The sequence below is a fragment of the Eretmochelys imbricata genome, chromosome 4, assembly GCF_965152235.1.
Source record: "Eretmochelys imbricata isolate rEreImb1 chromosome 4, rEreImb1.hap1, whole genome shotgun sequence".
In the NCBI taxonomy this organism is placed as follows: Eukaryota; Metazoa; Chordata; order Testudines; family Cheloniidae; genus Eretmochelys; species Eretmochelys imbricata.
In genome coordinates, this window is record NC_135575.1 from 72,079,588 (window position 1) to 72,106,618 (window position 27,031).

General features: G+C 41.6%; 2 protein-coding genes across 2 annotated transcripts in view; both read right to left on the reverse strand.

The window, feature by feature from the left end:
- LOC144264396 (putative ATP-dependent RNA helicase DDX60) overlaps positions 1–9,788 on the reverse strand; it is a 75,723-nt gene extending 65,935 nt beyond the window's left edge. The window contains exons 1-3 of the mRNA XM_077816159.1: positions 9,527–9,788; positions 8,988–9,066; positions 7,342–7,519 (exon numbers count right to left, since the gene is read on the reverse strand). Coding sequence (XP_077672285.1) covers positions 7,342–7,519; positions 8,988–9,066; positions 9,527–9,788 — 519 coding nt within the window. The remainder of the gene's footprint in view (positions 1–7,341; positions 7,520–8,987; positions 9,067–9,526) is intronic.
- A 14,484-nt stretch (positions 9,789–24,272) lies between these two features.
- LOC144263584 (putative ATP-dependent RNA helicase DDX60) overlaps positions 24,273–27,031 on the reverse strand; it is a 71,671-nt gene continuing 68,912 nt past the window's right edge. The window contains exons 37-38 of the mRNA XM_077814508.1: positions 26,751–26,813; positions 24,273–24,819 (exon numbers count right to left, since the gene is read on the reverse strand). Coding sequence (XP_077670634.1) covers positions 24,720–24,819; positions 26,751–26,813 — 163 coding nt within the window. The 3' untranslated portion in view covers positions 24,273–24,719. The remainder of the gene's footprint in view (positions 24,820–26,750; positions 26,814–27,031) is intronic.

A 27,031-nucleotide genomic window follows, 5' to 3' on the forward strand; every position in this document is an offset into this window, starting at 1 on the left:
AGTGATATACAAACATACACAAAGGCATACAATGAAGAATACTAAAATATTATATTTTTGTGCATATCACTGCTGTTTTCTTGTATGCTATTAGTAATGTTGTACAGAATGATATATTTGTTCCTAAACATTTCATAGGAGTAAAAGGCAATACAAAGATTTCCATATATATAAAGATGCGATTGATATATCCATTGCCTTTTTTTTAAAATATGTTAAAAGAACAGTAAGGTTGCAAAGTCAAAAGTTAGGGAATGCCAGAATAAAGGTTTAATTTGTCTCCTTAGTGTATATGCCTTATGATAGTCTTTAATTACGTGATCATATACTACTTTTTTTCCACCTGAAAACAGGGTCTTACAATAGGAGGTGCCAGTTAACCTTAAGCATAGGCAATGCTACCAGCTCCACCCATAATTACTATAGCCCCAGTAGAAATGTAATAACCATTTCAATATTCCAAATAAAGAAGATACAATCATCTTCTTCCTCCATCCCCACTAGGAAGCTGCAAAAGTCCCTCTACAGAAGTGGTTCTCAACCAGGTGTATGTGTACTCCTGGGGGTACACAGAGGTCTTCCAGGGGGTACATCAACTCATCAACATAAAAAGCACAAGTGAAGTCAGTACAAACTAAAATTTCATACAGACAATGACTTGTTTATACTGCTCTATATACTATACACTGAAATGTAAGTACAATATTTATATTCCAATTGATTTATTTCATAATTATATGGTAAAAATGAGAAAGTAAGCAATTTTTTGGTCATAGTGTGACACTCTTATATTTTTAAGTCTGATTTAGTAAGCATGTAGTTTTTAAGTGAGGTGAAACTTGGGGGGTACACAGGACAAATCAGACTCCTGAAAAGGGCACAGTAGTCTGGAAAGGCTGAGAGTCACTGCTCTACAGGCACATTGTGGGCTAAGACCTCAAGCTCTGTGTAGATATGCCAAGGATGGATGGAGCCATGGAGAAACCACTTTGCAACATGTGCCCTCAGGACCCAGAATTTCTCCTGGGAGATACTGATCCATGACTCGTCTATTCCCCATGAAAAGGAAGACAGTGTACAGCCACCAGGAATTCAGAAAACAGAAGTAAGACTCTTAAAGGATCCAGGTTGCTGTGTGGGAGAGGAGCCCTGGGAAGCTGAGTGAAGTGGCAGGCCATCTCCAGTGGCAATTGAGGACCCACTCAGTTGCACCATGTCTACACAGCTTGTCTCTTCCCCTTTCCATTTGTCTGTAATCCCCTGCATTTGCAGTGATGTATATGAGGAAAATTTTACAGAAACAATTTTGCAGTTTACAGCAGACTTTTCCCCTTCCCATGGATTTCTCCATCGAAGGGGAACATTGGGCCCAGGCTGCTATTATTTTGTAGGTAAGTTTCTTTACTATAAATGATCAAGATTTATAAAATTCTAGGAATGCACTGGTAAAAATTTCATTAAGGTGAATATAGTTGCGTATCTCTAAATGGATTTTAATGGGTTAGCGACATGATTATACATTCATTTTAATACACTACTAAACAATTTTAATAGAAGCTTCTGCAAAACGATTCTTACAAAAAAGAAGTCAGGAAAATAAGGTTCAGATGTGTTTCCTGGGGGTTATTGTGCATCTCTTTGCACATATAACTGAAATCAACAGATTTGCCTTTCTTACACTGTTAGGATATAGATATTCAGGCCTGTCTGTAAAGGCCTATACTCTAAGAATTTAGGTGTATTCTTATCACTTGGCTAATTATAGAGGTATAAAAGAAAGAATCAAAATCACTATCTGCTGGTGTAAGGGCCTTCTCTTACTGTGACAGTCTGAGGCCCTGTTCTTAGGCTAAGGCCTTTGGCTAAGCAGCAGAGGCAGCCATAAGCTAGGAAGCGAACAGTCACATCCTCACATTGCAAACTAGTCACATTGAAATAAGGTGCTATTGGGCTGTTAGGCACTATCAGGACAGGATTGTATTCCTATCACCTCCAGAGAAAGGGAAGTGCCTAGAAAATGTAAAAGGAAACTTAGTTTGATAGCATCCTGTCTGGCAAGAACTCACTTATCAGTAGCTGGGATGCGAAATCCTCACTTCTGTATTGTCTTGTCATTATAGTTCCCACTTTGCTATTGTTTGCCTGTATAATCTCTGTCTGGTTCTGTGATTGTTCCTGTTTGCTGTATAATTAATTTTGCTGGGTGTAAACTAATTAAGGTGGTGGGATATAATTGGTTACATAATCATGTTACAATATGTTAGGATTGGTTAGTTAAATTTCAGGAAAATGATTGGTTAAGGTATAGCTAAGCAGAACTCAAGTTTTACTATATAATCGGTAGTCAATGAGGAAGTGGGGGTGTGGGTGTGGGGGGGAGTGCGGGTGGGTGTGGGAGATGGGAACAGGGAATGGGGGTAAGGAAATTGCAATCATGTTTTGCTAAAGGGGGAAATGGGAACAGGGAATGGGAGTAAGGAAGTTGGAATCATGTTTGGCTAAGGGTAGGAATGGGAACAGGGACACAGGTGTAAGGCTCTGGGGTGTCAGAGCTGGGAAGGAGGATACTAAGGAAGGAAACTGGAATCATGCTTGCTCGAAGTTCACCCCAATAAACATCGAATTGTTTACACCTTTGGACTTCGGGTATTGTTGCTCTCTGTTCATGCGAGAAGGACCAGGGAAGTAAGTGGGTGAAGGAATAAGCCCCCTAACATCTTGGTGCTGTGACTCGGATGAATCGCATTGGATAGGTGAGTGGCAGCCTATAAGTCCCCCTCCCCAACAGTCCGCGCAGCTGCTTGGAGGGGTTATCGCGAACTCTCGTGATGGTAGTTGCGGGTTCTGGCAAGCCAGGGTAAAGGATTTTTTGGATAAATGGATAAGGAAGAACCAGGGCCCATACCAGGTACAGGGGTCAACCTGGGATGAGATTAAAAAGGAAATGGAGGAAGTGTTAGGGGACCCAGAGGGATGGGGGGTGGCAGAGGAGCCCACCCTCCTTGGTACATGGGTAGTGGAAGAAGGTCCCTGCCCATGGGGACTGAATGCCTTCCAGGGAAAGGAGGCACTTCAGTCTGCTTGTGAGAGGTTTGAAGTAAGGGCAGCATTATGGGAAGCTGCCAGTAATCTTTCAAGTTTGGTGCTGCTTCAGCAAGGGCTGCTGAAGGGTTGTAAATTAGTTAGTGGTAGTGAAAGATGATTTGGCACAAAAGGGTCTATAGTCAAAAGCAGAGTTAACAGATGACCTTTAGAGACTGGAGCTGGGACTTGGTCCTGGGGGAGTGGAGAGAAAGAAAAAAAAAAGTTTCAAAGTGCAACCTGCCTTTCCACACTCTTTTGTTTTTCTGAAGTTTTAATGGAGGGTACTTTGGATACTTATGTGAGATGTCAAGAAGGAAGTTTTTGTTTAATGATAAAACCTAGTTATATACATGTAACTGTATGTGCAACTCTGTGCAGTCACATTGGATGGAAGCTTGGTAATTAAATTATCCAAGGGGGTCAGGTAGAGTGGCTACTACCACCACTATGCTTCTGTCCACAGAAACCTTTACAGCTATTCTGAGGGAAAATGGGCCCTATTCCCACAGAAATGGTCTATAAGGGACTGCTGCAGGCAGCGAGAGAATCTGATCAAAATTATTTGACTTTTGGGTAATGTAATCAAAATCACTAAAGGATGGAAGGGGTTTCTATTGGAACTTAACTTGGCTGCCCCTGGTTGTGTCTAGTTGTACAAGATGGAAGTGCAATCGGGGTACAGTTGTGTAAAAAGAGTAATCACAGTGCAAGGGATGTTAGGCAAAAGAGAATTTTGTGTGTGTGCACAGGTAAAAGAAAAGGAAAAGGGGAGGAATGATGGGAACACTGAGCCTTGGGGTGGCTCTGGGGGATCAGATTGTTGCTTTAGTGGGTGTGCATGAAAACTCTGTGGGCATGGGGGAGGCAGTTATACCTTGTGTAAAATTAATTTGGCTAATATGATGTATGGAGGTTAAACTATACGGAAGGAATGTGCATTTTCCCAGGATGTGTGCAGTGTATATTGGAGAAGGAGTAAAAGAAATGCAAATAAAACATGGTACTTAATTAAAATCCTAATAGGGCTCCAAAAGGAGCCACAATAGATTGTGCTTTCTTTTTCAGATCTGTGTGTTTTGGAGCAGGAGATGAAAGTGGAAAGTAATCAGAACTCTGGTGGAAGTAAAATGCTTCCCTTTTAAGACAGTGTCTCAGCTGCTAACAGCTTTGGATCCAGAAGCAAGCTAGTAAGCCTCTGTGTAAATGCAAATTACCTAGCTGACGGGCACAAAGGAGCTGCAAATAATGAATACATCTGGTCAGCAAACAAGCTACTAGAAGACTCAGATTATGGCCCTTCAGGAAAGGGAGGTGAAAAAACAAGTCAAACCTGAAAATAAGGGGGACAGCTTAACCTTAAGGGGGTGTGTCTGTGTGTGTGTACAGTGCTAAAATCTGAAGCTGTGTCTCAGCTATTACCTGAGAATAAACTTAAAGCTTGGTACAGCAGAGAAACTATTGCAAACTTGGTCTGTTGTACAAGAGGGGAAACTGAGGTACACCATCTCATGAATTTCATAAATGACCAGTGAGTGGGGTAATTCACTAGCCTGACTATAGAACAAAATAAGGACAGCCTGGAGGTAATTCTTCTGTTTTTCCTGCAATTAGCAAGGAAATTTGTAAAAGAAAGTGGTATTATTATTAAGCAATAATCTGTCCCCACCAGGGGGGTGGAAATTGTTTTTTTTGTTTTTCAGACACTCTACAAGCAAGCTGCCGCCAGCGGGAAAAATAACCCAGAATACCATGGATCTATGTTTTGTGTTGTTTGTCTGTGGTGTTTGTCTTGTTGCTAGCATTGTTGTGTTTTAATTAACAGAAAACCTCATGATGTGGGTGGGGGATGGCTTCAAAAGGCTGGCCTTGGGGGGGAGATGTGTATGGGAATGCAAAATGCTCAACTAGGAGGCCAGCATCTGTGTAATAGCTACCGTGGTACCTGGAAATGGAATGGCAACTAAGGTGGCCCCCACAAGCCCTATGGAAATAATGAGAAGGGGAGGAGCTCACTGGGAATCAATGGAGGGGTGTGTAAAATAGTGTAAATCAATAGAAGATGTTTTGATGTGCCCCTCTCCTATGACTATGGAGGAGCAGGATCAATGGCCTATGCAAGGGGTGGACAGTTGGGTGTACTGTGTATAAGGTGTTTTGCTGGGAATGTACATATTACTGGGGGCACAATTACACCAGCCCATAACCAAACTACACCCATCTACATGCTGCTATATGGACTTTGGTGCACAAATGGATCTGTGAATCTTATTGCTGTGAATAAGCCAGGGCTTACTGCCTGATTCCATACCAAGTGGTCAAGCTGGTTTGGACAATATCCCATTTCTCTGTGAACATTCCATGGACTTATAATATGGACAAAAGCAAGCAAAACCTCCAGGGGCAGCTTGTTGCAACTGCCAGCAACTGGACACAAGATCGTGACCCCATCGAAGGAGGAGAGGCAGTGTTTTGGGGGTGTCTCGGATGTTGGACCATACTGCAGTGGACAGGACTCAGTGTTGCTGTGGATTTTGTATTGTTAACTGTACTTATGTTACGTTGCATATGGAGATAATCTGTAAGTAATGTAGTAAGCCCTCCAAACCCTGCAGTGTACTAGACAACCCGGACCCAACCTTCTCAGGCCCACTCTAATGGGAAGTCTGGAACACTAATTGGAATAGGTGTGGTATGCCCGTACGAGAGAAGGTGCAGGGCACTATACTACACAAGGGGCAGTGGGACAAATGGAATATCGACACCTTCCACTTTGATGCCTGGCCCTATCAGGAAATGTGTCGCCATATGTCCTAAGCTTTTCCAGGGATACCTGGGCAGGAGGATCCTAAAAGAAAAGAAAAAGGGGTGGAGTGTTAGGATATAGATATTCAGGCCTGTCTGTAAAGGCCTATACTCTAAGAATTTAGGTGTAGTCTTATCACTTGGCTAATTATAGAGGTATAAAAGAAAGAATCAAAATCACTATCTGCTGGTGTAAGGTCCTTCTCTTACTGTGACAGTCTGAGGCCCTGTTCTTAGACTAAGGCCTTTGGCTAAGCAGCAGAGGCAGCCATAAGCTAGGAAGCGAACAGTCACATCCTCACATTGCAAACTAGTCACATTGAAATAAGGTGCTATTAGGCTGTTAGGCACTATCAGGACAGGATTGTATTCCTATCACCTTCAGAGAAAGGGAAGTGCCTAGAAAATGTAAAAGGAAACTTAGTTTGATAGCATCCTGTCTGGCAAGAACTCACTTATCAGTAGCTGGGATGTGAAATCCTCACTTCTGTATTGTCTTGTCATTATAGTTCCCACTTTGCTATTGTTTGCCTGTATAATCTCTGTCTGGTTCTGTGATTGTTCCTGTTTGCTGTATAATTAATTTTGCTGGGTGTAAACTAATTAAGGTGGTGGGATATAATTGGTTACATAATCATGTTACAATATGTTAGGATTGGTTAGTTAAATTTCAGGAAAATGATTGGTTAAGGTATAGCTAAGCAGAACTCAAGTTTTACTATATAATCGGTAGTCAATGAGGAAGTGGGGGTGTGGGTGTGGGGGAGAGTGCGGGTGGGTGTGGGAGATGGGAACAGGGAAAGTAAGTGGGTGAAGGAATAAGCCCCCTAACATACATTCTGGCCCAATAACCTTGTGCTGTGGGAAAACCCACAGAGCAAAGGAAATCTCTGCAAGGTTTTCATTGTGACAAATTGTTTCCTAATCAGTCCATCAGGAGTAGCATGGCTTATCCAACCCAAGGAAACAGGTTGCAGGGCCTACTCCCAAGCATCCTGCATCCATTGAGAGCCACACAGATCCTGGCTGGGGAAGGAGGGCTGAAAGGCTGCCAGGGACAACTGCACAGGGACTCTCTACCTCCTCATTCGCTCACCATCCTCCAATGCCACAGAATAGCTACTACAGACAGAAGCCTGGGTCCAATGTCTGCAAGACCAGTGAGGGAACAACGTGAATCTTTCAGAACTGCTCATTTTTGCCTCCTCAGCAGAGCCCTGGGACAGAAAACCAGCTGTTGCTGAGTCAGTCTTGTGCCTGGGGATGTGAGGTCTAGATAAGCAGGTCCCTTCTGCATATGGATTCGGGGTAGGGGAGCAAGATTGGGTTCATAATTATTATAGATTGTATTTTTTTTAAAATCTACTGATGAAATTTCCTTTCTTACAATCCATTCCTTTTGAAATAGTGCAGTGGTTTAAACAGTATGCAAATAAGAGTTGGTTGTTACAGTACCTTGAAGAAAACAATTACATATTTTGCTCCTTTTTGGGTGAAATCCAGCAGAAAGCATTCAACTAAGTAAAAGAAGGGCAGATATTGTCTTTTCTTGCATAAATACTTGAGAAGCAGGGAATCCCCATCTATCACAAAAAATTCAGACTCCACAAAGTCATTTAGTAAACTGACATACCTGAATGAAAAGAGAAAGAGTATAAGCATAATCTTGCACAAATGGAAATGCCGGGGGTGGGGGGGGGCAGACATTTGATTGCTAAAAGATTTAATTCACTAGAAAACTTGTTTTAAAATCTACAAAATTGAGTAGTATAGGCCAATTCAGAAGAAATCTATCTTTCTTGCCTCTAAAGTCGGTCATAAGCTGCCAACATTCCTCTTCATTTATTCAATGTAATGGAAATTTTCTCACTCTTCAACACTGTGGATGCTATCTAGCCCAAATCAAATTTTATGGCTGCTACCACTCATATCTGTTTCTGCGGAAGCTGTTCCTGATTCTGACAGAAAAGTGTCCCATTGGATACAACCACAGAATGTATAGTGGGCACCATCTTGCCAGACGCCCCAGTTATAATATATAACAATTATATTCATGCCAATAACTTCAGCGAGGTAAGGGAGTTCTTTTAACATCTTAAAAGGATGAGTTCTTTCAAGTAGGGAAGAATTTTAAAAGGAGATGAAAAGATATTGAATATTACCTCTTTCCTCAGCCCCAGAAATGTCAGCGTATCCTATTAGCAAGAAGAATCTAATCATGATGGATTCCCTCCAGCAAACCAACAATTAGGGGGATTCTTTCTTCACTCCACCCCTAATATGAAGGCTGCTTATGTCAGGAAGATATAAGATTTGCCTTAGCCCAGCCAGAAAGAAGACTTGGAGCCAGACCTCTTCCTGATGAAGATCACAGGGAAATGAGGGAAAGATGGCACCTGGGCACTTCTGAAAATCCCAGTAGGACTGTCACCTTGTCACAGGGTGACTGGCCTCTTTAAGAGGGATTAGGTTCAGTGCACCTATGACTAGTCAGCTGCCTGCCAACTGGGCTTAAGAGAAGGCATCTGGGCTGTATAAAGAGCCAGGAAAGCAGTGGAGGAATGCTGCCTGAAAGAGATAGGAAGGGCCTGTGAGCGGTACCTGAAAAGGAAAGGAGAGCCACAGAGACGGATAGGATGCAGCATGGGAGAGCTGCTGGAGGCAGAGAGAAGCAGTGGAGAGCTGGCAAGAGCTACTGGGAGAGAGCTACAGGAGACTTGTGAGAGAGAGGGTGCTAACAGAGATGAGAACTAGTAACAAGAGCTGTTGGGAAGAATAGAAGCTGAAGAAAGATGTTGGGGAGGACTGGCTAGAGCTTTGTGTAAACCTCCCATTTGTGTCAGTGGGCATTCTGCTATGGACTGAGCAGAGTATAGAGTCCTAAATGCCCAGCCCACTGACCATAATTAAAAGTGGAATTCAGTCTCCTTCAGAGAATTAATTTGACACCCCGATCGCCTGATTTTCAATAAACCTGGATGAATAGTGGACAGTCACAGTAAAAGGTACAGTATTATATTATGCTAACAATGCCAACTACTGGATTTAATGGAAACTTTTTCCTAACAAATTATTTTTACATTTATTTCAGTGAAACTCACTGTACATACTTAGCTTGTGACAGGGATTTCCAAATGAATAAAGACAGTTTCTTCAGAAATCCAAGACATTCTCTTTGTTCTAAAATAAACATATGGATTTTACTCAAACAGTTACAAGGGATTCATGTGGTAAGAGAACACCATAAAAATTAGACATTAGCATAAGTCAGTGGTTCCCAAACTTGTTCCACCAATACTGCAGGGAAAGCCCCTGGCGGGCCAGGCCAGTTTGCTTACCTGCTGTGTCCACATGTTCAGCCAATCACGACTCCCAGTGGCCGCGGTTCGCTGCTCCAGGCCAATGGGAGCTGCTGGAAGCGGCGGCCAGTACGTTCCTCGGCCCACGCCACTTCCAGCAGCTCCCATTGGCCTGGAGCAGCGAACCGTGGCCACTGAGAGCTGCAATCAGCCAAACTTGCGGATGTGGCAGGTAAACAAACCAGCCCGGCCCACCAGGGCTTTCCCTGCACAAGTGGTGGAACAAGTTTGGGAACCACTGGCATAAGCAGCTAACATCTCACCAGGATTTGGGGACTCACGTGTGTCCCTGAGTTCTTTGGAATCTTCTCTATCAGCTTTTGAAACATGTTGAAACTCTTCTTCAGCTCTCAATATACCTGAAAAGTCATGATGGCTTTTATCTTCTTCAACTTCTTTTTCTCCATCTTCTTCTCCATCAAATGGGGAAGAATAATGCTCCAGACTACTGTCCGTGGTCTCGCTCTCTTCATCAGCACTACTGTCACTCTCACTCCCATTCACACTCCCATCTTCCTGAGGATCAGTTTGTGCAGAAGCCATCAGACTTTCTTTTTGGTCTCTAAAAATAAAAATGTATTTAATCGCCAGTCATTAATTTTCAGTAACTATGGTGTGCTCTTAGACTTGGTTCATTAAATTATCCACCTTGCTATTAGAGGTGACTGGAAAATTTCCATTGAATAAAACTTGGGCAAAAAAAAGAAAGCATTTTGTGACTATCCCTGTGAGAATTTTTTCCATTTTCCAACAAACTCTACTCACTATTACATTCTGCAATAATTACTCAACATTTTCATATAATTCAGTTTCCTAAAATTTGTCAAATCTTTTTTCTTCGCACATCAAGTCAGTCATCCTTATTCAACAAGAACTTATTCAGCAAGAAAAAAATTGTGTGGCCCTTCAATGGGTGAACAAAAGGGGAAGGGGAGGAAAGGTGCAAGGAACCTCTTCTAATCTTGCACCTTTTAAAGAGGTGCTGTAGTAGCTTTCTTTCTCTGGAGTGCCAGGGAGCTAGGAGGCATGTCCCACAAAACTGTTGCTGGGTTGATTCATCTCTATGTTGCCCCATACACAGGGCCATGGCTTATTCACCTAAAGGAATATGGAGAAAAATAAAGCACCAAATCTTGCTTGCTTTACTAACATAGAACTTCCACTGCAGTCAATGGGCTCAGCTATGTAAAATGTAAATCCAGAATAAGGGAAAGATGGTTCTGTACCACCTTTCAGCTTTTTCAATCCTGTGTTGGTCAGGGGCCATTGGGGCTCTGCATAAGAGCAGGGGTCTGCCTACATGCACTTCTTTGCAGGATTGGGGCCTTTTCAACACAAATAGCTTAAAATTACTAAAAATCTTTTTGCTTTTAATGGAGCTACTTGTATGAGCTACTTGTACTTGTATTTGCTCGTATAAATAAGGGTTTGCAGAATATCTTCTAATTCATCCTATGCTGACACATCAGCATAGCCAACATCTCAGTGATTACATTTCATTCACACACACCAAAGACTTATCCAGCCCCCTCCTATCTTACATAATTCCCTATCAACCTATCTTATTTTATTTATTTTATTTAATTTTTTTATTTTATTTATTTTATTTTAATTTTTGAAGATTGTTACTAGAATAAGTTCCACACTACAAATATAGTAAGGAGAATATGTGGCAGGTTTATTACTGCAAACATTTAATGACAATACTTTTTTATGAGAAAATATAACTTACAAACAAAATGCAAACTCCAGTCATAAGAAGGAGAAGAAGAAAAAGGACAGCCAATATTTTCAATAATTGTGAAAATATAACACACTGAGATCCAGTAGCATAAGTGTTGGATTCAGTGTCTGTCATATATGGTTCCCAAATAGCAGAGTATTATAAGGTTTTTTGGATTTGGTGCAGTGAGTTTCTCCACAGCAAAATAATATCACACCTTATTGATCCCAGTACCTAATGTTATTATTTTCTGATAGATGTATTTAAATGAATAAAAATAACTATTGGTGCCCATCCTACTTTACAGGGTTGAAATTCACCTAGCAGGTAGGCACAAGGTATAAACACCACTTGTTATGTGTTTGTTTAGTGTCTGCAATTTTAAAAAACGGATATCACTGTCTCTTTTATTTTAGTTACCAAAATAAAACAAAAGGAAAAGGAAAATAATCTTACAAATAATGGTTAGTAAATATAAATTTCATTTATAATGGTTTTGCATTAATAAAGCTCCCATCTCCAGACAAGATGCTCAGGGTGTCAAATAAACAATCAAATACAAGAAAACAGTACTTTCAAAACATATGAAAGATAAAAGCAAATAAAACATATTGTATACAATATTTGCATTGTTACAGCCAGAGGTGAAAGTAAGCCAGTACAGTACGGTACAGCGTACCGGCAAAAGCCAATACGCTGTGCCGGACCAGACTGGCTTCCCCAGGCTGGCGCTTTAAAGGGCCCCGGGCTCCCCACAGCCTCCTGAGCACGACTGCTGGAGCCCCGGGGTAGTGGCGGCAGGGCTCCAGCACTGATTTAAAGGGCCCGGAGCTCCGCTGCGGTAGCGATGGCCAGAGCCCAGGCCCTTTAAATCGCCCCGGACTCCCAGCTGCCTCTGCAACTGGTAGCTCTGTGGGTGATTTAAAGTCCCTAGGGCTCCTAGTCACAGCCGGAGCCCTGGGCCTTTAAAGGCCCTGCCTCTTCTGGTTGAGGCCATGCCTCTTCCAGTCGAGGCCACGCCCCCTGCTTAGGACTCCGGTGTACCGGTAAGTCCTTTAAGTTACTTTCACCCCTGGTTACAGCTATTTTTAAAATATCATACACAAATCAAGTACTATATCTTATATGGTTATCATAACAATAAATTTGAACTGTAATAGCTATAATCTGTACATAGAATTTGTACTGTTATAACTACTTTTAAGATATCATACAAGTCAAGGACTACATTTTTATGTGGTGGTTATCAATTTTAAATATGAACTTTAATACTCATTATCTTTAGAAGTACAAAGTTTATAACTAAAGAGCTTCACAACATTCTATGTATTTGGTAATAATAAAAGGCAGAAAGTAGATTAAAAGCTTTGATTTTTTTTTCTTTTTTCATTTATGTGGAAAAGCTGGTTTTAGGGATCTTTTAAAAAAATCTTTAGTGTCCCCCTCTAAGGACTGATCCTCAATTCTTTGCACCCCAAAACTCCCACTGACTTTGTCAGAAGAACACGGGTTCCAATTCAGCAAAGCACTTACACAAATGCATGAGTACATGGGTAGTCCACTAACTTCAGAAAGTTTAAATATTTTGCTGAATCTGACATATTTTTTTCTTACATGCAACCTTTCCAGCAAATGTCATTGGTTGTTTGTACTGTGCCTAGCACAATGGGGCCCCAATTTTGTCTAGGACTTGTGGGCTACTGAAATACAAAATACTAGTAACTGCCCACTGAACTATGGTAATGTTGAGCAAAGCATAGAATCATAGAATAATAGGACTGGAAGGGACCTTGAGAGGTAATCTAGTCCAGTCCCCTGCATTCATGGCAGGACTAAGTATTATCAAGACCACCCCTGACAGGTGTTTGTCTAACCTGCTCTTAAAAATCTCCAATGATGGAGATTCCACAACCTCCCTAGGTAATTTATTCCAGTACTTAACAACCCTGACAGGCATTCACTATGTTAGACATCCAATCACTGCTAACCTTCTTGGTGAAAACCAAAACAAAGAATATTCAGCTCCTCCACAAAACATTATGACTCCATATATGTGGTCTTTTATGTGTATGTCTTCAGACTGTGGGCCCACCTACTATTTACTCAGGAAAAACTCCTTTTGACTTGTCAGATTTTGCTTGAGTATGGCATGGAGGACTGGACCCTGCACAAAGCCTTCTGAACAGGGACCACCCACTATTAAGCACCATGTACTCACTATTCTGTCTAACTAAAAAATTATACCACACAGAGAGCTTTGGTTTACACCTATAAAGTTTAACATCATGGAGCTAAAAGAATACATTTCACTGAGTATTTGTTTAAAGTGGAATAAATGTAAAATTAAAAAGATGTTATACCGTAATGAATAATACAGTATGACCTCAGAGTTACAAACACTAGAGTTACAAATTCGAACTGAGCAGTCAACCGCACACCTCATTTGGAACCAGAAGTATGCAATCAGGCAGTAGAGACAAAACAAACAAACAAAAAACCCAGATACTGTATAGTACAGTACTGTGGAAAATGTAAGCAACTAAAAAAATAAAGGGAAAGTTTAAAAAGAAGACTTGACAAGGTAAGGAAACTTTCTGTGCTTGTTTCATTGAAATTAAGACGGTTAAAAGCAGCATTTTTCTTCTGCATAGTAAAGTTCAAAGCTGAAGGAAGTCAACGTTCAGTTGTAAACTTTTGAAAGAACAGCCATAAGGTTTTGTTCACAATTACAAACATTTCAGAGTTACAAACAACCTCCATTCCTGAGGTGTTTGTAACTCTAAGGTTCTACTGTAGTTTACAAATATTCCACTATGGAAAGAGATAGTACCAAATACAGCATTGCCTTCTTGCAGAATCAAGAAACATATAACACCACAGTGTTATCTAAAAGAAAAGAAAAGCCCTGTTTCAAATAAATAAACAAACGGTATTAATAAACTTCATATAAATAATTAATTGGACGTTTTCACAAATTAAGGTAGAAAATCAAGTGGGTCAAATAAATGTTGCATCTAGTCAACTTCAGCAAGCTTGGCAGCCTGTGCATGCCAACGAGATGAGTTTGCAGAGCAAGTATTGCTCTCTTAAACAAACCGCACTGAAAACAAACCAGGATAGTAGGTATCATTGTCTAATATCGTAAACAACTTCCGCCCTGCCCTTCGAAAACAAAAGGCCCCGCGGTGCTCCCCGGTCGGGGTCAGGTCTACTCTGCCTTTTACAGCGCTGAGAACGCTGCTAAACGCAACATTGAAGAGCGAGGCACAGTGGCCCACTAATCGCAGCCCCTCTTCCAGCAGAGGCAGGGCGGAGGCGAACCCCGCCTGCTCCAAGTGAGGAGCAGCAGGTGAGAAAGGGCAGCGGCCGGCTCAGGTTGTGCCCAGCATCCCTCCATCGCCAGCCCGAGGTCAGGCGAGCGGTCCTGGCACCCCCTCCTCAGTCAGGGACAGGTGCGGGCATCCCCTCCCCGAGCGCAGGAGGCAGGTCCCGGCGCCCCACAGCTCCGCCCCCGGCACAGGTCCTGTCTCTCCCCGCTGCGCTCTGTCTCCCGCCTCGCGCCCGCTCCTTACACTTCTGCTCCCCGCGACCAGCGGCTGAGGACGCGGCGAGCCCGGCATCCCGAGAGGGGCAAACGAGCGCTCTTTATAGCCACTGCTGTCGCCGCCCCCGCCGAGCTGCCGCGGCCTTTGCTCCGACTCCTCTCGAAAGCACCCGGGACCAGTTTGGTCCGCTGGCGCCGCTCCCGGCAGCTGCAGGCGCCCGCCCCGCCCGGGGGAAGGAAGGGGAAGACACCGAGACAAAGCCCGGACGAGCCCCCAGTGCCCCCAGCCTTTGGCTGACTCTGAACGCAGATCCAGGCCTAGGGTGCCGAGCCGCTCTCCCTTTCTTATCACAGCAGGCGGAGTCAGAGCCGGATCCCCCGGACCTGTGGGGGCGTCAAAACTTGGACCAAAATTGTGCCTTATGGTTCCGTTTCTATAATATGCCCAAACAAAACATCAGAGCCCAATATTATCCCAAGTCTGATCCGCGGTGCTGAGCCTCATGGACCAGCCTCTAGATGTCATGAGGTGAGTATGGTATAAATAGCTATGTGGATTAGATAGTAGACCTGTATGTTGCAGCTATTCCTCCACATTTCTATAATAGGCCAAACCAAACACTGAATCCTTATTTCAGGGTGTTGCTGGTTCAGGATCTGAATTTTACAGCTCCAGAACATGCCTACCTGCCGACATTTGAGATAGGGAAATGGGGACAATTGGGGAGAGAAAACAAGAGCATGTATTTTAATGTAATTGAAAGAGAAGAGGAGCTTTCTGAGGAAAAGAGTTTTAAAAAATATTTTTGTAACTCATATTGATTGTCACTTCTAAATACAGTAGTAACAATTAGCGTATATGATTTAAGAATTGTGGGGAAATTGCATGTCATGGAGGAACACTCTCTACACCTAAACTTTCTAAGTAATGCAAGTCTCACAGCTCCCAAGAAGAGGAAAAGAATCATGCAACTAAGGCACATCAGTCTTTCAAGCACCGTTTTGGTTGGACCCAATCTAGAGATAGTGTTAGGTTCTACCCATTATTATAGTGTTAGGTTCTACCCATTATGAGTTAGACAGTGATATCCTTCCCCATATTGAATGGAATCTTACACCTATAAGGTACTGTTCAACACGTGGAAGGATATCACAATATGACCCTATAGAAATAAGGGCTGACTACAAATTTGAGGTCCAGATTGGGGTTCAGATTAAGAATCCCCCCAGATCTGGGTGATTTTCGGTGGTAGAGTCTGGTTTTGGACCACCTCTATTACTAGTGCTATTAATAATTCTTCTGTGCCCTAGGCATTTTACAGTAAAGACAGATAAGGGCCCTGCCGTGAATAGTTTACAGTGATGTGAGTGAGGATAGCAAACAGTAGAGAGGTAGTGAGGAAAAGAAGGACAAAGGTTGTAGCAATTAGATCACGGGATTTCATGGTTTTAGTCCTGCACTCTTCCTGATGGTTCAATTAAAAGTACTTTTATATAATATATTAATCATTATTGACTCATGTATTGGGATTATTGCCAAAAGGTTAGTCTTAAGGAAAAAATTGATTCCTAGTTGGCAGGTATGCCCACCTTAAATCCCCTCTGGCATAAGCGCCGACTCCGTGGGTGCTCCGGGGCTGGAGCACCCACAGAAAAAAAATAGGGGGTGTTCAGCACCCACTGGGATGACCAGCTGTTGGCAGCCAGGGATCAACTGTTTTGCGGGTGCCTCGGCAGATGAGTTGTTTCCTAGGGGCAGCCTACGTGCAGCTGTGATCAGCAGTTTGGCGGGTAGGCTCAGATCAACTGTTTCCCACCTCTCTGCTCTGGCAGGGGCTGAGTGAGTCTCACAAAAAAAAGACTTAGGGTTAGGCATGGGCAGGAGTGCTGGGCTACCAGCAGCAGCACAGCCAGCCCTTGCTCGCCTAGGGCTGCCCCACACCTCTTGGGCTTTTGGCCATGACGTCCACCTGTATGGTTGCTCCCTGCCAGCCAGGCTCCACTCTGGCCACAGCAGGCATCAGGTGACCCAAGGGAGCCCAGCTAGGCTAGGGTTGGGTGCAGTGGTGGGTTAGGGGGAGGAAAAGCCTTGGACCCTGGCAGGAGCCGCGCTAGGGAGAAGCCCTGGCAGGAGCCACGCTGGGGGTAGGGGGGGGCGTGGAGGAGAAGCCCCGGACCCTGGCAGGAGCCATGCTGGTGGGGGAGGGGGAAAGAGGAGAAGCCCTGGACCCCGGCAGGAGCTGCACTGCGGGGGAGAAGCCCCGGACCCTGGCAGAACATGTGGGGCTCAAGTCCCCAGCAACCCTAGTGGCAGAAGCTGCAGGGCTAAAGCCCTGATCCCACTCCTTGCGGAGCTGGACTGAGTCCCTCTCTCTCCCATCCCCCCTGGTGAGCTGGCTCTCACTCTCTGGCTCTGGAGAAATACACCCCAAATCTACCAACATTGGTATCTCCATTTCCCCCATCATCACACAGCCATGAATGGATTTAGCCTAGGAGGCAGGGTCAGCAATAGCCCCATTTGGCAGGTGGGATCTAGGGCACACAGAGGTGAAGTGACTTTCCCAAGGCTAAGCAGGGAGTCTATGGCAGAGCAGAGAATCAAATCCAGAACACCTGAGCCTGAGGCCTGTGCATTAACCACTAAGGGAGGTGGGGAGCAGAGAGAGATGGGAAAAGGGACATGGGTGGGAAGCAAGAAGAGGGAAACAGCTGGAAGGGGAGCAAGGACTTAGAGAAGAAACAACAGAAAGGGAAAGGGGCAGGAAGAGCGAAAGGAAGGGAAAGGAGAAAGGGGCAGGGAGAGGGGAAAGACTCTCCACTGCTTGTCCCTCCCATCCACCTTCTTCCCACAGCCATCAGTGGCCTCAGATCCCAAACAGGCCCTAAGCAGGAGTGAAGCACGGAGTGAACGTAATGTCTTTAAATTGGGATGTTAGTGAAGACAGCTTGTAGCTGAATGTAATGATTTTAATATACTGTAATTCATCATTATTAATGATATATTTCATTACTATTTTAATAATGATTACATTGTTAAGATGCCAATGATAGACACACATTCAATAACAGAATATGAAAGAAGAGTATAAATATGCTGAAAATTGCCAGTTTTGGCAGGAGGCTGAGCCCCCCAAACACAGACACCTCACCTTCAAGGCAGTAGGGGTCAGAAAGGAGTGAGCAGTGGGCAGGAGATGCTCAGGGGAGAGGACCTAAGGGGATGGGGCAGAGCGGGGGCAGGAAGAGGTGGAGTGGGGGAGGGGCCGGAGCCAGGATGGGGCATCCACCGGCAAAACCAAAAGTCAGCACCTATGCCCTCCGGGTCCTGCCCAACCAGACTTCAAACCTCAAAGGAAGCTTTTTTTTAATAAGAATTGTTCCAAGCAGAAGTCTTTTCAGGGTTTCTGAAAACAGCTTTTTCTATGTAATGTAACTTGTAGTCTATAACACTGAGTCTGCAGCTCTGTGAAGGCATCAGGAGCCACAGGGAGTAGTGCTGCAAGTGTCATGAAGAGTTCCTCAGAGATAGTCTGGGAGCCTAATGTAGTGAAATCTCATTGTATTGGGCAAGTTAGTGATAGAAAAGTAAGGGAGGCGTCATTTGATTTGTAAAATTTGATTTCTGCTGGAAATGGCCCAACTTGATGATTACTTTAGATAAGCTATTACCAGCAGGAGAGTGGGGTGGGAGGAGGTATTGTTTCATGGTCTCTGTGTAAATAATGTCTTCTGCAGTTTCCACAGTATGCATCCGATGAAGTGAGCTGTAGCTCACGAAAGCTCATGCTCAAATAAATTGGTTAGTCTCTAAAGTGCCACAAGTACTCCTTTTCTTTTTTTGTAAAAATTGTTAGAGAGCTTATTCCTTCGCTCTCCCACTTCCCTGGTCCTTCTCGCATGAACAGAGAGCAACAATACCCGAAGTCCGAAGGTGCAAACAATTCGATGTTTATTGGGGTGAACTTCCAGCGAGCTTAAATACAAATTCCTTTTTCCTTATTTTCTAATCCCAATTTACTTCCTGTTTGCCCCTAATTTATATAGTAATAGTCTTAGCTATACCTTAACCAATCATTCTACTGAAATTTAACTAACCAATCCTAACATATTGTAACATGATTAGCTAACCAATTATATCCCACCACCTTAATTAGTTTACACGCAGCAAAATTAATTATGCAGCAGACAGAAACAATCACAGAACCAGACAGAGACCATGCCAATAAACAATAGCAAAGTGGGAACTATAATGACAAAACAATACAGAAGTGAGGATTTCACAACTACATCTATAAAGACGTAAGAGTTTCCCAGCTGTGTCTATTGATAAGTGAGTTCTTATCAGACAGAAAACTATCATCCTCAATTTCCTTTTACATCTTCTAGGCACTTCCCTTTCTCTGGAGGTGATAGGCACTATCAGGACAGGATTCTATTCCTAACAGCCCAATAGCACTTTCTTTCAATGTGACTAGTTTGGAATGTGAGGATGTGACCAGTCGCTTCCCAGCTTATGGCTGCCTCTGTCGCTTAGCCAAAGGCCTTAGCCTAAGAACAGGGCCTCAGACTGTCACAGTAAGAGAAGGACCTTACACTGGCAGACAGTGATTTTGATTCTTTCTTTTATACCTCTAACTAGCCAAGTGATAAGAATACACCTAAATTCTTAAAGTACAGGCCTTTCCAGACAGGCCTGAATATCTATATCCTAACAAAAATCTACAGAATCATAATTTCAGTGGTGTCACCCTCAGTGGTGTAGCAGAAGGACTTGCTGTCCCTCAGCTCCAGGTCCTCCAGGGGGTGGAAATTTTGATAATACAATGTCATCAGAAATGGGTTGTGTTAGGGTTTTCAGATACCTTTGTCCCACAACCACAATGTACGAAATATGGCAAACCTAGAACAATTATGTAGATATGTATTTGAGAAAGTGTTTAAAAATCAACTTTTTAAATTATTCTTTAACTCAGGCATGCATTGCTTACATAAAAAAGACATTGACCTGTGGTAATCCTAGGGAAATTAACCTTGACATGTAGGACTGAAAACATTTGTTCATCAAAGTCATCATTAGTGTCATCTCCACACATCACAGTGATCTCACACTCACACATGTCCATATAAGACAGGCTGTCAAACATTTCCATGGTGATGAGTATCTGGTCTTTGCACAAAAGCATTTGATTAGCCGAAGGATTGATATTTAACATACAACTGGTGTGATTTATATATATTTATACATATAACATAGTCCATCCTCCAAGACCCATCCATGCCTGATAAGGGAGGGTAGTTTTGGATGCACTCGATCGTTCCAGAGCCATTCCATTGTTTGATAATTTGTCCTATTGACAGGAGGTATAAATGCACCCATGGTTGATGGCAATTTTTCTCCATTTTTCTGCTTCTTGGAGAACATCCACCAGCATAGCTCTGCAAGTGTTGTAATACTGGTCTTAAAATGGTAAACTTGGCATATGAACACCTGTGCACTTATGGCCTCATCAGTGATTGTCTCAATTGTTAGGAGCAACTTCATATTGAGGAGAGAGTCTTTGAAGGCTGAATCAAAGTCAACCTTCCAGTAGTGTCACATGCTAAAAGGGCATGGAAACCTGGCAGGACAATGGCTTTTAATGGTCCAAATGAAAGAAACGCATCTCTGAGGAATATACTGTAATTTTGTTTTCCAGCAACAGGCACAAAAAACACAATCTTGAGGAAGTCTTGAGTAGCATCTCACAGAAAACACTAGAACAGCTATGTCTTGTGCAAAAATCCAAACTTTAGTAGCATGTCTATCTATGGCATTGATGGCATGCAAAATAATTTTAGTGTCATGGGAACTATGAAGAAACTCCACTAAACAGTGTGAGGCAGCAGATACATTATGCCATGCAATGATGAAATTCTTTGAGAAATTCTTGGAATGCTCAAGCATTTTTCCTGCAAGGTACACAGTAAACTTGTCTTTTGTGAGAATATGAGACAGTAGCTTCTTCATTGTGACATTGGAGATGTTCATGGAGTCAATGATTTTGTATTGGATAGGTGCAATACCATTGAGTCTCTTTTTTTTGTAATATTTTAATTGATTCCTCTGCATACATGTCAAACACAAGGTAGACTTCTTCTTAGCACCAGAATTTTCTCAATAGCCTCATAATAAAGTGTTCTGCCAAATCTCAGCAAGTGTTAGTTTCTAGTTTGTCTAGAGCTTGTACTTCAGCCATACCATCCTTGATTACTGTGCTGACAGGCCTCTGTTGGTCTAAGGTACCGGTCATGTTGTTAATAGGTGCTGGCTTAGGAAGACCATGCAAGATGTGGATTTGTTTGCTTTTTGCCTGGCACATATGCATTCATAGAATCATAGAATGTCAGGGTTGGAAGGGGCTTCAGGAGGTCATCTGGTCCAACCCTCTGCTCAAAGCAGGACCAATCCCCAATTTTTGCCCCAGATCCCTAAATGGCCCCCTCAAGGATTGAACTCACAACCTGGGTTTAGCAGGCCAGTGCTCAAACCATTGAGCTATCCCTCCCATTGATCCATCGCATTTGAATTTCAATCATGTCTGGTACCACAAAGAACTCACACTTTCCCAAAGTCTCACATAGATCAGTGTCATGCAGAGATCTGAACACAACCAGGAATGAACAATGACCTGTCTGAAGTTAGCTCTGAAATAGTCTTTGCCACCTTCACTCTGATATTTTAGCTATCTTACCACTGAAGACTGCTTTCATCATGATATTAATTAGCTCCGGTCCATCATACATGAATGGGTTACCAGTGCAAATAAGCTTATCCTGTAGCTTTAAAATGGTCCCTTCCTGGCATTTAACAGCATCTAAGGAGTCTAGATGGTGTTTGGTTACTTCTAGGGAAGTCATCCCAGTCATGCTTAATATTTTGTTCGAAATTCAATAGAGCTCTGTGTTAACCAGGAACTCAGATCTTGCCTATGGTTAACTGGATGTGCTCCAGGTTCCACATCTGAGTCCCCACCCAACAGACTCACTCCCCGAAACTGCATGTATCAATGGAGAGAAAACTAAGGGCATGGTTAACTATAAAGCAAATTGGTTTATGAAACAGTAACTTATAGGACCCCCAGCAAAACAATACACAAAGGGCATACAGATACAGGTTGACACAACAAACTGACATAAAGTCAAGGTACCAAACCCATGAGGACAAAGGAGAATTTACTACAGGTAAGGTACAGTGGTACACAGCATACAACACCAGGTTCAGAGGAATGGACCCACAACAGAAGACATCACGGATAGAATACATCAGGACAGCAAGGTGAGAACACAGGAGTTCAGGATACAGGTAAGATAGGAATCAATCAGGAAGTGATAGCTGGAACTATGGAGTTTGGATCTTCTTCTGTGGTCTTCTGTAGATCCCTCCAAGTCTTGGCTAGGACATGTACTGCACTGCCACCAGGAAGGACAGCTTCTCCTCTCGGGTGCAGCAGTCTTTTATGCTCTCCTGTTACTAGGCAGAACACAGGCCATGTGACCCTTGCTCTTTCCCACCTTAGAGAGAAAAAGGCGCCAGTTGTCTCAAGAAGGTCACCAACATGGTGCACAAACAACTCCTTACGAACAAAATGGCAAAGTGCCTAAACAAAATTGAACTTGTAGTTTTCCATCTTCATCTGGGTTTGTCAGGTTGTGCTGGCATTTTCAACTTTTTCCCAATGCTTAATGTACTTCCTCCCCAACCTTGCCAAATTCAGTTTATATGTGCATTTCTTATAGCATGCAAGATGACACTGAGCATTGTGTTTACCAGATCCTTTGTGATGGTGTTCTCCAAAGATACAGCTACTAGTCAGTACTCTTGTCTCCCCATTGATACCTAAAAATTATCAAGACCAGAGTAAAAACAAGGATTTTGTAATAAATTATTTTTGGACTGTAATTAATTCTGTTATGAAATGTATGCTATGTAACTATGTTTGTGGATGGATTCCAGTAGTTTCTAGCCAGATGCAGATGTCTTAACCTGTACTTCATTATAACTCTTGTAATAAACAAAGCTTATAATCAATACCACTGAACCATGTCTTTTTTGCCAATGATGGCAGATCAACTTGAAGCACTCCTTCCATTTATAGTAGTCTGTAACATTAAAAAAATCAGGAATCATGTTCTCAGGATTAACCAGTAACACAGTACTGTCAGTCAAGGGTCATCATTTAACTTTATGGGGATTGAATGTTTGACATGACTGAGTTAAAATATAATTTTTAAAATGTTGATAGTTGAACATTTTCTTGAATATATGTCTACATAATTGTTCTAGGTTTGTCATGATTGGTACCATTGTGTTTTTGGGCGAAAGGGTTTCTTAATGATACCCAACTCAACTCATGTCTGATTGTATTATATTATTAAAATTTCCACTAACCAGAGATCCTGGAATTGGGTTAATTGGCTGCTGCATTAATTATTTAGGGCTGAGGTTAGGGACTGCTCTTGTGTACCATGTCACAGAATGTTATTTAGGTTGTAAAGTCAAGCATCCTAAAGTTAATAGGGCCCGTGAGCTACAAAATAAATAAATAAATAAATAAAAAAGCAGGCCTTCTATATGTTGGCATCCTTTTGTCTGCAAGAGAGGGTGGGAATTGCAGCCTATGATGTAATTGGTTTGCAATGTTTCATTTGACTGAATAGGCCAATCCAAGATTTGCATGATCTTTGGCAGTTATTGCAAATCTATGTATCATGGTTGGGAGCTGCGTGTTTCCTACAGGCTCTTTTCTCCTCAAGCTGTAGGAGCCAGCTCCTGTCATGGACTTTGATACCCTGATGGAGATGATGGCGCCACTTGATACAATCACTTGCCAAGATTGGTCAGGATCAAACTTAAGATCTATTTTGAGGTCTTAAGTAGGATTTAAGTGGTGCGTAAGTCCTGGATGGAACTGTATAGTTTCTGGTCCGCTGCACAGGAATGAATTTTACTCTAAGTGATAAAAGAATACATAAATAATTTCTCTTCCTTACCTAACTTCTGATTGATCAAATGTACCTTCACCATTTTTATACAGATTCATAGATTTTTAAGACAGAAGGGCCCAGTAGCTCATCTAACCTAATTTCTTGTGTAACACATGCCATAGAATTTCATCTGGTTACCACTATATAACCTATGTTTGGCTAAAGCATATCTTCCAGAAAGGAAACCAGTCTTGATATGAAGACATCAAGAAATGGAGAATCCACCATTTCCCTTGGTAGTTTGCTCCAACGGTTAATCACTCTCGCCTTAAAAATGTGTGGGTTATTTCTAATTTCAATTTGTCTGGCTTTAACTTCCAACCACTGGTTCTTGTTAGGCCATTCTTTGCTACATTATTACCCAGTATTTCTCCCCATGAAGGTCCTTTTACACAATAATCAAGTCACCTCTTGATTGATAAGATAAACAAATTCAGCTCTTCAAGTCTCTCATTGTAAAGCATTTTTTCCCTCATCCTCCACTCATTTTTGTGGATCTTCTCTGCACCCTTTCCAGTTTTTTAACTTCCTTTTCAAAACTCTGGACCCAGTTTTTTATATCAGTCATGGCTTCTTCAGTCTACTAATTCATCATTAAAAGCTTGCTGTTGGACATAAACAAAAAAAATAGAAAAGTAATAATTTTAGTTTAAAAATAAGAGGAAAGTCATGGCACACATTACTTTAATTAATACATTTATTTTTAAGAGTATAATTAAAGTTATTCCCTGGATTAAAGTTACTTTTTATTAATACTAATAAAAGAAACAGAGCATAAGTTGTTTTTGTACATAATCTCTGAATTTAAATTCGTAATATTTAGCACAATCTTTCAAATACATACTTGAAACTAAATCTTTTTATATAAAAAAAGCTCTAGCATGGCAAGCAAAACGTGTTTTGCTATGCACAGCAGAGCCACGAGTACCATAATTGTCACAAAATCTGTAAAATCAACACATCTAATAGCCAGCCACACCAATAAAATATATAATAAAACTGAGTTACTGAGGAATTAAATTGTTGACAGATGTCAAAACTTTATGTAATTAAAACGAATTTTAAATTACTATCCTAAAGCAGTTATCAAAAGAATAAAATTTCCAAGTTATAACAAATGAGGAAACATAGTTTTGGAATTTTGTTGCTTCAGCACATAGATGATTTTATGTCTTTAGCGTTAGACTTTTTGCAGTTTTTCCCAGTAACTGTCACTGAGTTGGTGAAATGCCTGCACAACATTGTCCTCATCATCATCACAGAGTTCACTTAGAGAAACGCTGCAAAATAGAAGGGAAAAGGATTAAATGTACAGTTGCTTTTTTGTAAAGAAAGAACATTTTCTTAGTTTAAATGTTAAAGTAGCTCCCAGTTTGAGGATTTAAAACTTTCTATAGCAGTTATAGTTAGAGTTAAATATGTTTACCAACTCATTTTGTTTCCCTCTTTATTTTGTTTGATTTATTAAAAACTGAAGCTCTGGGTGTATTCATTTTAAAATGAAGTCAATGGACACAAATCGGACATCAGGAATGGTAACATACAAAAGCCAGTAGGAGAGCACTTCAATCTTCCTGGACATTCTTTAACAGATTTAAAAATAGCCATACTTGAACAAAAAAACTTCAGAAACAGACTTCAAAGAGAAACTGCAGAACTAAAATTCTTTGGAAATTTAACACCATTAATTTAGCCTGAATAGGGACAGGGAGTGGCTGGCTCACTACAAAAGCAGTTTTGCCTCTCCTGGACTTGACAGCTCCTCATCAATTATTGGGAGTGGACTAAATCCACCCTGACTGAATTGGCCCTGTCAACACTGGTTCTCCACTTGTGAGGTAACTCCCTTCTCTTCATGTGTCAGTATATAATGCCTGCATCTGTAATTTTCACTCCACACATCTGAAGAAGTGTTTTTTTACCCACAAAAGCCTATGCCCAAATAAATCTATTAGTCTTTAAGGTGCCACCGGACTCCTTGTTATTTTAGTCATGTGCCTGTTTTTCTCAAATTAATCAGCAGGACGACCTATACAGCATATAAGTGCTGTGTTCTATGACACAGTTTAGTTTTCAAAGTCAAATTTCTTGGATTTGGTTGCATTTTGAGGCCACTCTCATGGAATGGGACCTCTACTATTTCAAGCTCTGTGGTTCTAGATTCTGCAGTTCTACATTTACTGGTCACCATTACTCCAACAGGAAGTTCCTTACTCTGGCTTCTAGCAAAGTATTTAGTCACATGCTTAAGTTTATCCCTACTCAGCAATGCACTCAATCGTGTGTTTCACTTCATTGACGTGACCAGGACTTAGACATACTTAAAGATGTGCACATACTTAATTGCTTTGCTGAACAGAGGAGGACTACTAAATCAGAGCCAGAAGAAGCTATGGAATGCTATACTGTATTAGTCTCTTCCTAATGGAATGATGTGGGAGGACCGCTGCAAGGGGATTCTTAGAGAACTGTTTTCTCCCTGAGCTCCCTCTCTTGAAGTCAATGGAACTACTCACATGCTTAAAATTGAGCATGTTCTAAAGTGCTTCGCTGGATCAGTAGTGCGCTCAACATTTTTCTCAGAAAAAAGACCTATATTGAGATTTATCATTATCCTTTGTTTATAGTCTTGACATTAATTATCAGTCAACATAAATGTGTACTTAACCAACTTACTTTGAATTAGTTTTTCAAACATGATTTTACAGACAGTGTTAAATGTGTTACTAAAAACCTAGGGACAGATTCTTAGCTAAAGTTAGTGTAGTTCCATTGACTCCATTATTTCAATAGAGCTATGCTGATTTACAATAGCTGAGGAATCTGGCCCCAAATCTAGTACATCTATTTCCTTCCTTTACTCACTGATTTTGTAGGTCTAACTTAGAAAACAGTCAAGTTTGTTTGCCAAGATTTAATCTTTCTAAACCCATGCTATTCTAAACTCATGAACATAGTACTCTCATCCTGTAGATGTTTAGTGAATTTCCCATTACTTACTATTTTATCTACTATTTTACTAGGGATAGAAATTATTTTTACAAGACATAATTATCAAAATCACACATTTTTCAAAAGACAAGTGAAAACAGAGTTTTCTTTTCATTTCAGTTACCATGAATTTTAAAAAGTATCTGAAGTTATTTACAAAAAATTAACTTCCCTTTTATTCCATTTTCTTGTTTAAATAGAGTCACCAGCATATGCATACCTGATAGCTTTAATAGTGAGTGAAAAATCTTTCAGCAGAAGATAAGCTGCTCCTTCATGGATACTAGAAAAAGAAAAGATTTCCAAATGTAAATAACTAGATGTATTTAAAGTATGTATATTACAGGTGTTTCACAGATACATATTCAGGGTAATCCTGGCCCCACTGGAGTCAGTGGCAAAATTCCCACTAGTTTTAATAGGGCCAGGATTTCAAGCTCAGTCTTTTTTTTTAAGCATGCCCAACAGTCAAAAGCAGGTAAATTATATTAAAAAGTAAAA